This window comes from Siphateles boraxobius, unplaced genomic scaffold (assembly GCF_051911475.1).
Source record: "Siphateles boraxobius isolate OS27281-9 unplaced genomic scaffold, OSU_SipBor_1 18, whole genome shotgun sequence".
Taxonomy (NCBI): Eukaryota; Metazoa; Chordata; class Actinopteri; order Cypriniformes; family Leuciscidae; genus Siphateles; species Siphateles boraxobius.
Window position 1 is genome coordinate 2520098 of NW_027508788.1, and position 15381 is coordinate 2535478.

At 38.3% G+C, this 15381-nt stretch overlaps 1 protein-coding gene and 1 long non-coding RNA gene across 4 annotated transcripts in view; both read left to right on the forward strand.

Annotated features, from left to right (window-relative positions):
• The first annotated feature begins 1752 nt into the window (after nt 1-1752).
• The window catches only part of bcr (BCR activator of RhoGEF and GTPase), a 99942-nt gene continuing 86313 nt past the window's right edge, over nt 1753-15381 (forward strand). The window contains exon 1 of one of the 3 annotated variants that reach the window (XM_077232803.1): nt 1753-4006. In XM_077232803.1, coding sequence (XP_077088918.1) covers nt 2518-4006 — 1489 coding nt within the window. In that variant the 5' untranslated portion in view covers nt 1753-2517. The remainder of the gene's footprint in view (nt 4007-15381) is intronic. The other 2 variants (XM_077232802.1, XM_077232804.1) reach the window with 2 other exon arrangements.
• On the forward strand, nt 5140-6300 carry LOC143740795 (uncharacterized). Its single transcript, XR_013204900.1, has 4 exons — nt 5140-5288; nt 5574-5714; nt 6006-6048; nt 6232-6300. It is a non-coding gene; the product is annotated as an uncharacterized LOC143740795 (long non-coding RNA).

Here is a 15381-nt window from a genome sequence, read left to right on the forward strand (position 1 = left end):
GATAACATTATTGCCTTTTTTTTTGTTTGTAAATGTTGCCTTTTGTATCAAGTAATCATACTGACAATTATTTATAACTTATACTTGGTTATATGCTAAACTTTTATTGTAGTTTTATTTTATTCTAAAACAAAAAAAAAATCTGTAATTTTTGGCAGTTAACGCTTAGTAGAATCTGCCTCTGCTTGTGTTGGGAAACCTCAGGCTTCTGTGTTGTGCATGTCTTTTTTGAGTGTCTTCATTTAGCTGAATATCAGAACCTGCATGTTGAATGTGCAGTTCAGAGAAAATAGCCACCATTACGCTGCAGATCATGATATGTAAGAGAGGACTCAATTATAAAACTTAATAATAATGAATAAATGACAGAGATGAGAATAATAAGTGTGTATGGAAGCAAGCAGCAGCATCATAAGTCTTCTACCATGCATGACAATGTCTACCATTGCCTATTGCTGATGCAAGGAGAGTTTGCTGCATTCTTTTCTGTGTAAATTGTCATAGTTTTATATACATGTATTATATAGTATAATGCATGCCTTCAGTTGTAATTAGCCAAATCATTTGATCTATATTTATATAGCAACTTGCTGTGTACATCGCTGCTAAATATGATTAAACACATCATTTTACAAATAAACTCTGCAGTTAATTTGACCAATGCTGATGTCCATGCTTTGTTTCTTCATGTGTATCTGTTAGGAAAAGCCATTGAATAAATTAAAATATATATATATATTAAATTATGGAGTAGAATTTTCTTTTATTACTCAGTCTATTATGCAAATTACCTGAATCAGTGCCATTGGCCAGCAGAAAAAACAGATTCCAATGTGGCCAGTAGGCTATGTGCCATTTGTTCTTGGCCCTAAAATAAACAAATAAGCCATTCATTCATATGAGTTGCCGTAAAATATATAAATAAATATGTGTTTGTTGAAAGCAGGCAATTTTGAGATATCCTAAGCAGTCCCTTACGGCTGTAATGTCTAAGATTGAACACTTGGAGGCGTCAGAGACAAAATTTGGCGATAGAATATGGTCCAATTACAATGACATCATCTTATTTCTCATGTAAACACAGCTGCATCTTTTATGTAACCAGTGACCAAAATCTGTTTAATTGACAATAGCATTGAACTGACTTCGGCTGAACAACAGCCGAAATGCATAATTTTCCTGTTATCACTGTAAAGCTGTTTTGAAACTATCTATTGGTCTATTGTAGCCTACAAAGCGCTATATAAATAAAGGTGACGACTTGACAATAGCAATATTTCAAAAAAGAAGAGACACGAAAGGTTTTATTTTTGCAAATGACACATGCAGGCTATTGTTGCATTATGTGCTGCTTGAACCACAGCTCGTGAAATCTCCATCTATTTTTTTTTATCGATCTATATGTAAAAAAACAACAACTGAAAGAAAGCATGAATTGAATATTTAGTGCAATAAGGACATTACAAAAAGTGACAGCATTTCAAAGCAAATAATATTTGCAGTAGGCTATTGTGCGTTTTCCTTCTCTCACACAGTTAAAAAGGCTGTAGCCTACGTGTATGTAAACGCGACTCAGTTTCAGATTCAGACTGCATTCTTCCTAACTCATGTAAAAATTCTGATATTTTAAACCACGCCACACACATAATACAATCTCTCTGACCTATGCGGTGAAGCAGCCTGTCTCTTTAAATCGAACCCATGCTGGGAGAGCTGTCAATCATATGCAGTAGTCCCGCCCCTTCCTGCAGCAGCAGCAGCAGCAACGGTGTCTCGTTCACACGGAGGCATTGCGTACAGCAGACTCACCAAATATGCACAGTCTAATTATCCGCGACAAAATGGGATAATCGTGAGCGTCTTCAGAGAATTTCATCAACGGGAACTAAAAGAACAATCGAGGAGAGTGATTTTTTTTAACCTTCAATTACAGACGTAAGCACAAAGGGTTTTGGCCATAATGGTGATAAAAGATATATCACATTATCAACGCAGGACAACTGGAATAGCCTACATCGACACATACACGACCGGACCGTATAATTTGTTTATGGCGAACAGCTTAATTTGAAAAGCTTTTTAAGGAGTATTTTCTTTATTCCGTGCGCTCTGGAGAACAGATGCTGTCATTGTGCTGGGGACCGAGATTTGTGCGCGTGATATTCTGCAAGTGGTCTCGTCGGAATGGTGCGCGAGATGAGAATGCGCGTGCCTTTATTGTTTCTGCGCGATATGCTCGATAACGGTCGTTCTTCTGTCGTTGAACTACTCGACAACGACGACAATTTTGGTACAGAAAGATTGAGACTTCAAGTGACAATTCCAGGGAAATCATGAACAATGTGTTTTGTAAACATTTGTAAGTGTTATTAAAGAAATATCCTTTATTATGAACGGGCACTGCCGACTTTTCATACTTTCATCAGATTTGCTTTTCTTCGGCTAAATTCCACTTAGTTGGAGCTACTTGACCGTGTGTTTCTGACCAATTTGATATTTTCAACCTGAAAAAACACAATGGTGGAGCCTGTGGGTTTCATTGAAGCCTGGAAAGCACAGTTTCCAGAGTCTGAGCCTCCAAAGATGGAGCTAAGATCTGTTGGGGGAATCGAACAAGAACTAGAGAAGTGCAAAGCATCCATAAGACGTTTGGAAATGGAAGTGAACAAAGAGCGCTTCCGGATGATCTACCTTCAGACGCTGCTGGCCAAGGAGAGAAAGAGCTATGACCGACAGAGATGGGGTTTCAGGAAGCCACCTCACATGACAGAAGGGGACCCACAGGCTGTTGGGGCCGATTCCCAGCATCTCCATGCACAGGAGCACGGACAGTCAGAGCGCATTAGGTTTCAGCCTGTGGGGGAGACCAGAGTGAAACCACGACCACCCCCTGCCAGAAAGTCATCCTCCCATGGCGATGGATTGGAGCTCCAATCGTCGTTTGAGGCACACCAAGCAGGGCCAGTCAGTGAGACCGATGGGCTCTCACCGTCCACACAGAGGGGCGGAGTCTCCCCTCGCAGGCCCCATCCACCCCCTGACAAGGAGCTGCCCTTGGATCCATCCTCGAAAGACAAGCCGGGCATGGGGCTTGGGGTGGCTGCATTACGTTCAAACTTTGAGAGGATCAAACGAGCCAACTCGCACTCAGCCAGCGAAGGAAAGTCTGGCCAGGAGAAACCGTTTTACACCAACGTTGAGTTCCATCATGACAGAGGCCTAGTAAAAGTCAATGACCGTGAGGTCTCGGACAAAATCAGCTCTCTTGGGAACCAAGCCATGCAGATGGAGCGCAAAAGGTCACTCCATTCACTTCCGGGCAACCTTGCTACAGTCGCAGGTGATCTACGCACCAGGCCTGTCTATAGGGGGCGCTCTACTGAAAGCACCTGCGGATATGATGCAGAGTATGAAGACGGCGAACCCAGTCCTCGCTACAGCACTGCGAGACCGAACGGGGCCAAACCACCACCGCCGCCATGGCAGCCATCAGATTTCCAGCCATATACTAGTGTTTACGTCGGAGGAATGATGTCAGGAGATGGTGGTGACGGTAGGGTCACTATGAGGGACCATGGAGGAAGCGACGACCATCTTCTCACCTGGCCCAGGAGGTCTTACTCTCCCGGAAGTTTCGAGGACGTGGGAGGCGGAGGAGGCGGCTACACGCCAGACTGCAGCTCCAATGAGAACCTGACGTCTAGTGAGGAAGACTTCTCCTCGGGACAGTCCAGTCATGTGTCGCCCAGCCCTACGACAGCGTACCGCCGCCCACTCCGAGAGAAGAGTCGCTCGCCTTCTCAGAACTCCCAGAATTCTCAGCACTCGTTTGACAGCAGCAGCCCCCCTACACCGCAGACACAGAAACGGCACCGGCAGCAACATGTCGTGGTGTCCGAGGCCACCATTGTAGGCGTAAGGAAAACAGGACAAATCTGGCCCCATGATGGAGAGTCTATAGCCTCCAGTCGGGCTTCCCATGACAACAGTTACCATGGAGATCTTGGTAAGTCATGATTATTACTTTTTCATGTTGTTGTTGTTGTTCTTCCTTTTTTTTTCCCACAGGTGAAGCGGTTCCTAACAAATATCAAATGTAACAAAAATGAATGGTTTTAGATTAGCAAAATTGTTTTTTACTGTAAGACTGTAAATGAGAGATGACATCATTGTTAATCTGATACACTGGGTAGCAATTTGTAGCATTTCTGAATAATTCCATATCAATTCTTTTGGCCAGACACATGCCAGGCAAATGAGTGGGCATCTTGTGTTTTTCTGCATTCTTGACTGGTCAGCGTTTCTGTTTTATATCCCTTTACATTTTGCTTGCTCTTCCATTAAATCCCTCATCTGTCAGTTTCTGCACTTCCCTTCCCAAGCTATTGTCTACTTTTGTTTCACGCTCTGCCTGTATTGGTCAGACACTGTGACGGCCACTTGCTGCGGTTAGTTAATCCGGCCTGGTGAGACTCATATAAAGAGGTAATTAAGTAAATAAGCTAATTTATGATCATGATGTCAGAATGACATGTGTGTGACTTATGACGTGTGTCAGACTTTGTTTCTTTGTACAGGACATGAGCTTAGTAGCTTTCACTCATGTCACATGCTGCAGTGGAAATCTCCCAATCAGGACAAAGACCTATTTGATGAATAAAAATGGTCATATGTAAATACCTTGCTTTTATTTTTATGGTACTGTATGTTAATGCAGCGATTTTAACAGACTTTGGTGTTTGTAAGAAAAAATAGTAAGAAATCATTTGATTTTTTTGAGTTTCAATGAGGCATGAAGTCAGTGGAGCTCACATGATAGATCTCTTGTGAAATTCTGTAGTCGAGTGTAGGCAAAAGAAGGAAAAGTGAGCAATTTCACTGTTCTGTGTGATTTGTGTCTGCCCGCATAAAGCAATATGATTAAAAAAATGTGTCAGAAATTGTTTCTGATGTAAGAGAGTTTGACTCTAGCTGGCTAAGATAGATTAGGTATTGTTGAATGCACAAAAATGCTTTCAATAGTCTCGAAAGCATCAATACACAGTAAAATCGGCAGTGTAAAAATTCCAGTGTTAAAAGTTATAAATTCCTAAAGAGTTAAATTAACAATCTACAATGTTAAAAAGTACTCCTCTTCAGTGTAATTACAGGGTGCTACGTAGTGTAATTTCATTTTTACACTGAAAGTGCAAAAAACCGCGCCGAATTATATTGACTCCGCCCCTCGATGACTGCTGCTGCTGCCTCGCAAGACGACAACGCCATTTTATCTTCATGCGACCGAGACGGTAGGTTGAATTGCTTTTCTCTTTCTAAAATTAAATAGTAAATGCATTTATTAACATTTTTAGTAAACTATGGTGGTGAACACATTTAGAAATGAGTAATTGCGCGTTTTTGTATGGATTAAGGAAGCTCGTCAAGTTCATGAGATGCAGAGATGTACAGAAGAAAAAAGAAGAAAACATTTCTCATGCCGATTTAATTCAAACTTTTAAAATACATTTGTTGGAATGTGCTTACAATTTGTTATGTATATATATTTAGCTTCTTTCATTTTGGTTTGTTGACAGCCTTCATGAAAGTAAGCATTCCCGCCTCCAGTCGCGCCGAGGCCTGGGTTTACGACGAGCCTGGCACTGAAGCTGATGAGGAGGTCTGAAGCAGCACTATTTGGGCTTTTTTTCTGCGCAGATGAGAGAATTCTTAAAATGGTAATACATTTTATATATTTGTTTTGTGTGTATAAAAGTAGCTGTGTTATACATTAAAACGTTAACCATTCCGTTTTCGTGACGCATGCGCATTATTAACGCAGTCAATGTTTAACGTTAAGTGTGAATGACATAACTTAATCTCTATGTTACTTGTTCTTAGCAGCACTGAATATCATGTCGTCATATCTGCGTCAAGACACAAACTTCCTACCATCAAGTTTTTTTTTATGACAGTTAAATTCAAACATTGTAAAAGTGAGCTAATCTATAAATCCGTCTGTCTTCCAGTTCAGTTTACAGGTATTTGCGTGAGCACTGGCAGAGCATACAGGTACTTTAGCTTGAAATCAGTCTTTATCAATTCATACTGCATTTTATTATAAATGATGTACTAACTATTTATCTGTCTGTATTTTATTAATATGAATCTGTATTTTCTGTTCACATTATAAATAACATTAACAAATTATGGGTCAAATAAATTCTAAACAACATGTCTTTAAATCAAATGAAGGAAACTCCTCTTATGAGATTGCAACAGAAGTGAAGAAAGCAACAGAATGCTTAAGATTAATCCATAATTGTGAGTATCATTAGCCTATATTTTATTCTATGTGCAGTACAAATTTTAATACATGACAAATGAACATGAAAAATCTAAACCTAACTGGGCAACCACACAATGCCTTTGTTCAGACCTGGAATTTACATGTGTCGTTGGTGATTGATTTGTCTTGATTGTCAAAATGGCATAGTGATTGATGTGTCATCATGAATTGTGTAAATTCAAGATATTAAACTGCAAAAAGTTAAAGGGTTAGTTGACCCAAAAGTGTAAAATTGTCTTTTCTCACCCTCATGTCATTCCAAACCCGGAAAGACTTTCGTTCATCTTCGAAACTCAAATGAATGTATTTTAAATCTGAGTGACTTCTGTCCCTCCATTGACAGTACACGCAACTACCATTTTGACGCTTCAAAAAGGTCATAAATGGTTCATAAAACTAAACTATATGAATTGAGCGGTTTAGTCCAATTTTTCTGAAGAGACTCGATCGCTTTGTGATAAATAGATTGAATTTAGACTTTTATTCACATATAAACATTAATCAAAAAACATAAACAGAAGAAAAATAAAATTTGGACTAAACTGCTTGGTTCATATGGATTAGTTTTAAGATGTCTTTATGAACTTTTAAAAGCGTCAAAGTGGTAGTTGCGTAGCTGTCAGTGGAGGGACAGAAAGCTCTCAGATTTCATCCAAAAGATCTTCATTTGTGTTTCAAAGACAAAAGAAAGTCTTGCGGGTTTGGAACGACATGAGGGTGAGTAAATTACAGAATTAAAATTTTTGGGTGAACTAACCCTCTATTAAAAGAATGTGGCCTAGACCTCATCAGAACAATCGAATCTCAATGCGTCTTGGGGGCGTTTACACCTGTACTTCGAGTTGTTCACTTGTGCGTCACCCAAGATGAATGTTAATGCCAGGTGTGAACGGCACTACTCTGCCCGGCACTGAGAGAGATTGGGTTGTCATTATGCTATGTAACTGTTGATGTTTTTTTGTTTTTTGATTTTTGGTTAGAAGACCTCAACTAAGTTCCTGGAAAGGCTTCTCCCAAGAGCTTCAAGGACCTGATTGACTCAGCAGAATCTGTTGTGAAAGATGATGAAACTGATGATTCAGGTTAGACTATAATTCAGAATAAGATTATCTATATGCGCACATGCATTTTTTGCTGAAGTTGTCACATCTGTAATTTAGAATGGGGAAGCGATCTTGCATCAATTTGTCTCCTCCTTGATTTGATTCCACCATCACCACAAGGCTGCAAGAGACCTGGAAAGATGTGCTCATATCAAGCTGAAAAACACCTGGTTGTCTTCAAAAAGGTAAATTTGGGCATTTCTGTCACTATTTACATTACATTTATTCATTTAGCAGACGCTTTTATCCAAAGCGACTTACAAATGAGAACAATACAGAAGCAGTTAAACTAACAGTAGGACAACAATAGAGGGAATGCATTAACGTCACTTTCCCGCCGGAACACGCCCCCTCAGCCGGACTGAGTGGCAGAAGAGCAGCTGCGTGACTGGATTTAATAGGGGAAACTGCGAAAACGCAAGTAAAACAAACGATTATCAGTTTAAACTAAAGATTGGACTCAATATAGTGTCCCTTACAACTTACTAAAGATCCAGTGATCCATGGATATTAACATGCAGCCAGGAATCGTGTTTCCTGACATTTATATGTGCCTGATTTTGACACCGGGGAAATACATACAGCAAATTTGCCTGTGAACGCTTTATATAAATACAATATAGGCAGGTCTAAATCCAGGTGATCACTTATATCAATGTTATATATATCATCATATCGTCTAGACTTAAAACTTGTATAGTTTTTTGTCAGTGTTTATTTAAAAATGTCAAATTATACAGAATATACAGTGGTAAATATTTGATTGATGAGTTGTCACTGCAATATATAACAATACAATATATAGAGAATGATTTTACCACTAAATCCAGCATATTGACACAAAAATGATAACTGCAAATCCACCTTTCGCTGCCTGGAGTCCAGTTGTTTCTATGAATTGCAGCGATCTATTTGCTTCTCTGTTCTGTAGCTTTAGGTAGTCTGTAAAAATATACCACATATTTCTTGTCAAATCTAGTTGTACAGTCAGTCTCAAAGCTCTTTCCCGTTTTAGACGTGTTTTGTGTGTTTTTCCGCAGCATTCACACTGAAAACCAATGCTGCCGCTCAGTCTTTCTGCCACTCAGTGAGCGGAACAGCAGCGACTTCCGCTTACTGTGACGTCATGCGCATTCCCTCTATACGTAAGTGCTATAACCCCTCTCAGTTTAATTTTAGTGCAGTTTTTTTTAATTTTTTTTTATATATAATAGAAGAGAAGAGAATTTATTGTCTGCCTCAAAATATTGCCATTTGGGTTGACTGTATTGTGGAAAACTATAAAGACGGCCAATTGGAGAGCTGACTTTGATTTGTTATTTTTGTCTTTGGCAGAGACCAGCATACAAAAACACCTTGATTGCATTGAACCGACCACACAGCATACCTGCTCGCTGCCGGTGGCAATAAACTCAAATACTACTACTGCATTCATGGATGGTACACAACTGTCGACAAGTAGTTTTCTGCAATCTTGTTCAAATCTACCTGTCATATTTGTTCATGTCTTGGCAAATTAGATGATGTTATGCTTTTTTAATTTATTTTTATTTTTTTGCTTTTTCTTTGCAACTCCTCATGAATGTGATAATTTGACCTTTTCACATCTGGCATATGTTTTAAAGGAGCCACTTTGCCCATTTGTTGAATAAACTTTGGATTTGTACATCTGTCTGAAGACTCTTGATTTTATGTCTGATCTTGTACATTAACACTATAATAATGTAAATTGTTTTTGCACTGAACAGAATACTTTATAAATGACACTTATAGTGTAATCCAATGGATTTAAATCAACACCAGGGGTGTTAAAACCCCATGGTGTAAAAATTGTAAGTGTAACACTTGACACTCGCAGTGTAATTTTTCTACACTGTACGGTGCTATATTAACACTGTAAATTCAACACTATGAACAGTGTACTTTTTACTCTAGATAGAGTGGGACCATATATGATCCGGAGTAGTGTTAAAATTAACACTTTAAGTGTTAATTTGACACTGCGTTTTTTACTGTGTAAGAATGTGTTAAAAGGTAATGTTTCTAGCAGTATAATTTTCATCTCATTGCAGATTTTTTTTTGTAAAGAAAAAATTATTTTAGTGAACAAAAAAAGATTCTGGAAAGTTCAAAAGAACAGCATTTTATTTTAAATAAAAATTGATAATTTCAACGTGTCCTATAATGCAGAATAAAAGTATTTTTTTTTTCCCTAACATTTGAACAGTAGTGTAATTTTACGATACAAAACATTAGTGATTGGTTCTTTCGTTTTCGGCACAATTTTTGGCATTTTTACAATTGGCAAAAATTGTGTCCCGAAAACTAAAGAACCAATCACTAATGTTTTGTATTTCACCAAATTGCATTTTATAAAAAAACACATTTTTGAAGTCATAAAAATGAATGCACAAAATGAATACAGTATTTTTAGTAGCAGCAACACAGTGACAGTTCTGTCAACTACACTGTAAACCTGGATAAGTAGAATCTACTTAAACAAACTAAGGTAACTCGTTGCCTTAATTTAATTAAGTAATCATAACTTAATTGCATCAAGTTTTTCTTACTTAATCTATTTAAGTTTTGTCAACTTAATTCTATCTGAGATCTGAGGAAGTGTACTCCCAGAGTGCATTGCGGCATGAATAAATTATTTGCTTTGTTTTACTATTTTTGGCTTTATTTTACCATTACAATTGTATTTGCTATCGTTATTGGGGTTATACTGACAAGAGACATCAAATACAATTGTAATGATCTAATTAATTAAATTAATAATAAAAAAAATGTGTTACCATTGTTGTGGTTTGCATGCTGAATGTTGAAGTCTGTGTGTGACTCAAGCAAAATTGCAAGAAATTGTCCCAAATATAGAGGGATTATATCAAACCAATTAAAAGTTTAAGCCATAAGTGTTAGCAATAAAATGTTAAAACATCATTATTATACATGAAATAGTTATGATAGATATCATTAATAAATTCATTCATAACATGGAAATAATTTAAGTATAAATATATGTAATATTTATTACTTCACTTCCTTTGAAATCATATAACTGATTTCATGTTGCATCACTGCATCAATTGGAAGAAAATTACAATAATATAAATTAAGTTCCCAGTGCCCAACCAAAGGAAACACTTATCACAATAATGGTGAGAAATTTTAGGAAATCAACATGAATTTACGAAGTCAACTTATGTGACGTTCTCCCAAAATTGTTAGTCGAAGAAATCAGTGAAAAGTCTATTAAGATTTACCCCGCCTCAAAAACCCTTTGCCCCGCCTGCATTTTTTTTTTTTTTTGCTTTTGCAAAATGGTACTCAAACCAGTCAAGTAATGTGTACTTGGGTTTTCTGAGTAAATAAGGCATAGCATGCAAACAGTACAGATTACTAAATTGTTTTAAGTAAGTTCAACTAATTCTTTGATATTAAGTAAAGTTAACTAAAAAGTGTTAGTTAGAACAACTGTTTGGTTTTACAGTGTATCCTGAAGTTGTATCACACTGGCACCAGACTAGCGGGCAGTTTTTATTGTCGAGTCCCGCAGAGGTAGGAACTCTTACTACAGACTAGCAGTACAGTATACTGTTACCTAACAAACAGGTGTCTGGAAGATTCAGCCGGAGACAAGGGTATCCATGAGCGTGACTCACCTGGATGCTATTTACAATGTTAGACTGTCTTATTAAGCGTTAGAAACTTTGATCTGCATTGTTTTGCGTGTGTTATCCAGTATCTTTTAACCTGTTTCTGACTAAGAAGCAGAATGACATCAGCTATCAATATGACTACAGGGGAGGCTCTGTCATACGTTACATTTGGCTCGAAATCCAAAGGCTTTGAGCTGATGAGGTGAATTGCACTTTGGTGTGAGGCAGACAGACCCGGAAGGCGTCGTCACGGCCCGTCCATTTCAAATGCCAGGAAGATTCTCTTTGTGCAAAAATGAGATAACACAGAGTGCGGATAAAGATGGATAGACACCAGCTGAGCACAGTCCAGTATGCTCCAGGTTCTTTTGTCCACATACTGACTTGAAAATCGATGTGAATAACTTTGAAAGCCACCTCACATATTTTAAACAGTTAGCAAGCATGGCTTAGTGTTACCAGAGAGCGTTGAAGTAAAAAGCTGTAGGTCTTTAACCTGATGAAATGGCAAATGCTTCCCTACTTTAATATGCAATCAGTTATCTTCGGATCAATTTACATTTCGGCTTGAGATGATTTGCAGGTTCGTTCCTCTTAAACAGTGAATCAAGCTGGTCCGAACAAAATCAATACAGCGGCCATTCATCTAATGAAGAAAGCCCTCGCAGGCCTCACAGGTTACTATTAGCATGACAGTATGCAACTTATCTTGCCAAAAAAGAGATGCTATCTTATATGATCCTGTTGGTCTTTTTGATTAGTTTGACTTGCTACTTAGAAATGTGATATTTTTAAAGGACACTGCCAAGGAGAGGAATGAAAACCAGTGGCCCAATACATAGTGCTGTAAGAGAAAAGGGAGGCAGGAGGACGTAGTGTGGTGTGCTGAACTGAACTGCTGTCTCTCGCCTCAGTGGAGATGTGGGGGATGCTGAGACTCAGATAGGAGAGGCTCTCATTGCATAATGGTGTGAACAGTCCAACTCACGCATGTGTGCGTACGCACGTGTGATCTTATGTTTGCACGCATTTATTAGATCTTCAAGCCTTTACAATAAAAGAATATCCCTGAAGTAGATAGCCTACTTCTTATAGGCACTCACCCAACCTAACCCTGTCATCCTTTTACTTTTGCAATTTAGAAGTATTTTAATAAAAAGCATTATTTCAGCACACAGAATCATCTGAGGTTTATGCATCTCTTTTTTCCTCGTCTTCCCCAGGGGACTGTTCCCACAGTCAATGTCCCCCTTGTAAACAAGAATTGTAATTGTTTCCCTATGGTCCTTTGGCGTTTTGAAGCAGGCATTCAGGAAGAAATGTCTTTCTGTGGTTTACAGATCAGTAGCAGCAGTGTCCTTTGGGGTGAAGAGCGAGTGAGTCACAGAGAGAACAAGAGGCAGGGGATGCCTGAAAACAGAAAGTTCTCAGACAAATACCCAAGAAAACATCAGTCATTCAGGACGAGGCTTAAGACAGCTGCTGTGCTGTGAGTTGCATAAGTCATGAAGTTTATCCAGTTTACAGTGAAGTTGGCATTTCAGGTAGTTGGAATTAATGGACTGACGGACGGTTGTCTGGAAACTCTTTTAGTGCACAGGGGAAAATTGTGACTTTTGATTAACACACAGCATTTTAAATGTGTGGAAGTCGGAGGATATGCTAACAAAATAAAATGTAAAATTTATTGTGAGTAGATATGTTGGTATATGAGTCATTGTTTCAGAAATCTTTGATTTACTAAACTTGATTGTTTCACTATATGATTTTGATTGACTAAAATAAACTAGGCCTATTTCATTAAAATTATTAGTTCAGAGAATCAGACTACATTCCTGCCTGCATTTAAAAATCACATATTCTCTTAGTAGGTATTTCTTTGAATAAATGTACTACATTTTACCTTTGTCATGTGACCTGTCAGCGTCAGTTGTGTTGCTTCACTCCCATTCACAACTCTTCATCCGTTGCCTCATGGGATAGTAAAGTGATCCAGACCTTCAAAAACTTGCCGAAAGTAGTAGGTAATTTCAGGTACATTTTACCTATAGTGTTTAATGAATACTGTGATGCGGACATACCTTTTCACCCACTATATTGTAGGTAAGCATGCATATTTGGATCAGCCATTGTTCTGTAAATGAACAGGGTCATAACTTAGGTCATTTGTTTTATATGGGAATTATACACTCATGGGGCTGCATGGTTTTGATAATCTTAAAGGGGCCTTTTCTGCTGCCTCTTCATAGAAAATATTTCCTATATTATATAAAATTAGTCATGAGGTTCCATGAAAGTGTTACCCGTGTCACATTTGAATGCCTTTTAAAAGAGTGAGATTGAGAGAGAGGTGTGGACAGGAATGGAGGTGTGGGTTCAGCTCAATGCTTGAATTGTCCAGCAGCACCACATTGAGGTCAGGCTTTCCAGTCGCTTATTTTTAGACAGACACTCCAGATCCAAAGAAGTGTGCTTTCTGGTGGCAAGAAAAAATTAAGAACAGAACTCATACTGAGTATGTGGAAACGATGACTGTGGTCTTCACTCTGAAAACAGGTTGTTGTTTGTTTTTTATTTCAGGCGATTTGGGCAACTTCGAATATTTGGCTAATCCACGTGTCTCTCCTGGTAAATTTTGTAATCTTTGCCAGATTTTGTGAATCCACAGTATTACAGAAAACAAGATGTCTACTCTAAAGATAGCTGTTTGTTGTGTTTTCTAAATAGAAACTGTCAAAGAATGGCAAAGTATTAGTGGGTGATATATGTGCGAAAAAAAGAAGTTGTGTTGTGAGAAAGAATATCACATGTATAGGACATGCCGAGGAAAATGGATTAATGCCAACAGCAAGGCTCCGAGAGTGAGAGCTTGTTGTCTGAGGACTTCTTCCAAATAGAAGCATATACAAAATTTTCACAACACTCTTTTAGCTCCCTTCTCTCCTGGTGAGGAATGAATTGGGGAAAGAGAAGGGGGGCACTTTACTCAGCTAGTGATTGGTGGTGTTAACACTCTAAAGCCCCTGTCACACAGAGATTCTAGAAAATACACTGATAATGTGTCCCAGGATTGTTTGATTTTGGTTCATTTACACTACCAGTGATTTTCTGGTATCCCTAAAAAATCCCACAAAGACACGTGATATTAGGATGTGACGTGTAATGTCTCCTTGATGTCCGACGTGAATTGAATTTTATTTTCTGATTCAATCAAAAACTAGCGCATCATGAACCATTCCACTAAGATGGTGACTTGAAAGTTGAATGTGTGATGCCCAGCTTTTCTCTGTAGTTGTTACCAAGTCGGAAAGTGTATGATGCCTAAAATCTGATGAAAGTGTAAGATGTTTTAAAATCTGTTTTTCGTGTAGTGTATTCCAGCCTGTAGTTGAAGTTAGATAAACTGCTGAAATGTTGAATGGCTGGCAAGTGTCTGACCTAAGACTTTACACTTCAGGCAGCAGTTGGATTTGCTTAGTGCAGGGCTATTCAATTGATTTGGAATGGGGGCCAGTTCATGAAACTGAGGCAAAATAAGGGGCCGGAGAATATGAGTAATTATGGTAACAAATAAAGAAATTACAACAACATATTGAAGGAATCAATATATTCTATTTTGTAAATGCAGAACAACATATGCACATTGTGATGCACTAAGACACTAAGACTTTAGGTGAGCCATATCAGTTGTTTTGAATTTCATTAATTTAACTAACAAACAACTTTAATTCCAAGTGCGCCAACAAAAATAAAACCAAAGTGCATAGTATGGTACAGAATAGAATTATAACAACATAACAGTGCATGGCACTTTATCAAGGCAAAACATTTCAAACTGCATTCAACAATAATACCACATCAAGATAAACATTAAGTGCATAATATGGTGTGAATAACTGTTAACTCATACTGTTCAAAATAGTTTGCCAACATTTGCCATCTAATGAGAGAAATGGCATTTTTTTGACTTGGCAAGAGCAGTGAAGTCAGGTGTATATGTTGTCAGGGCAATGCGCAAGCAGTGTTGCAGATGCTGGTCAGTGAGGGATATGCAATTGTGAGTTTTAATGGTATTCATGTGTGAAGATCATGACTCACAAGTGTACGTTGAGCCAAACATTGTCAGAAGAAAAAGTGCAAGACCCATTGAATGTGGAAATTTCTCTTGGCTGACTTCATGGGTCCAGAATTTCTCAAAACCTGCCTGCAGCAATGACTGTCGCAAGTCATCTGACGACTGAATGTCAATGAGTTCCAGTTGTAAAGACCCCTCATCCAATGACAATACAAG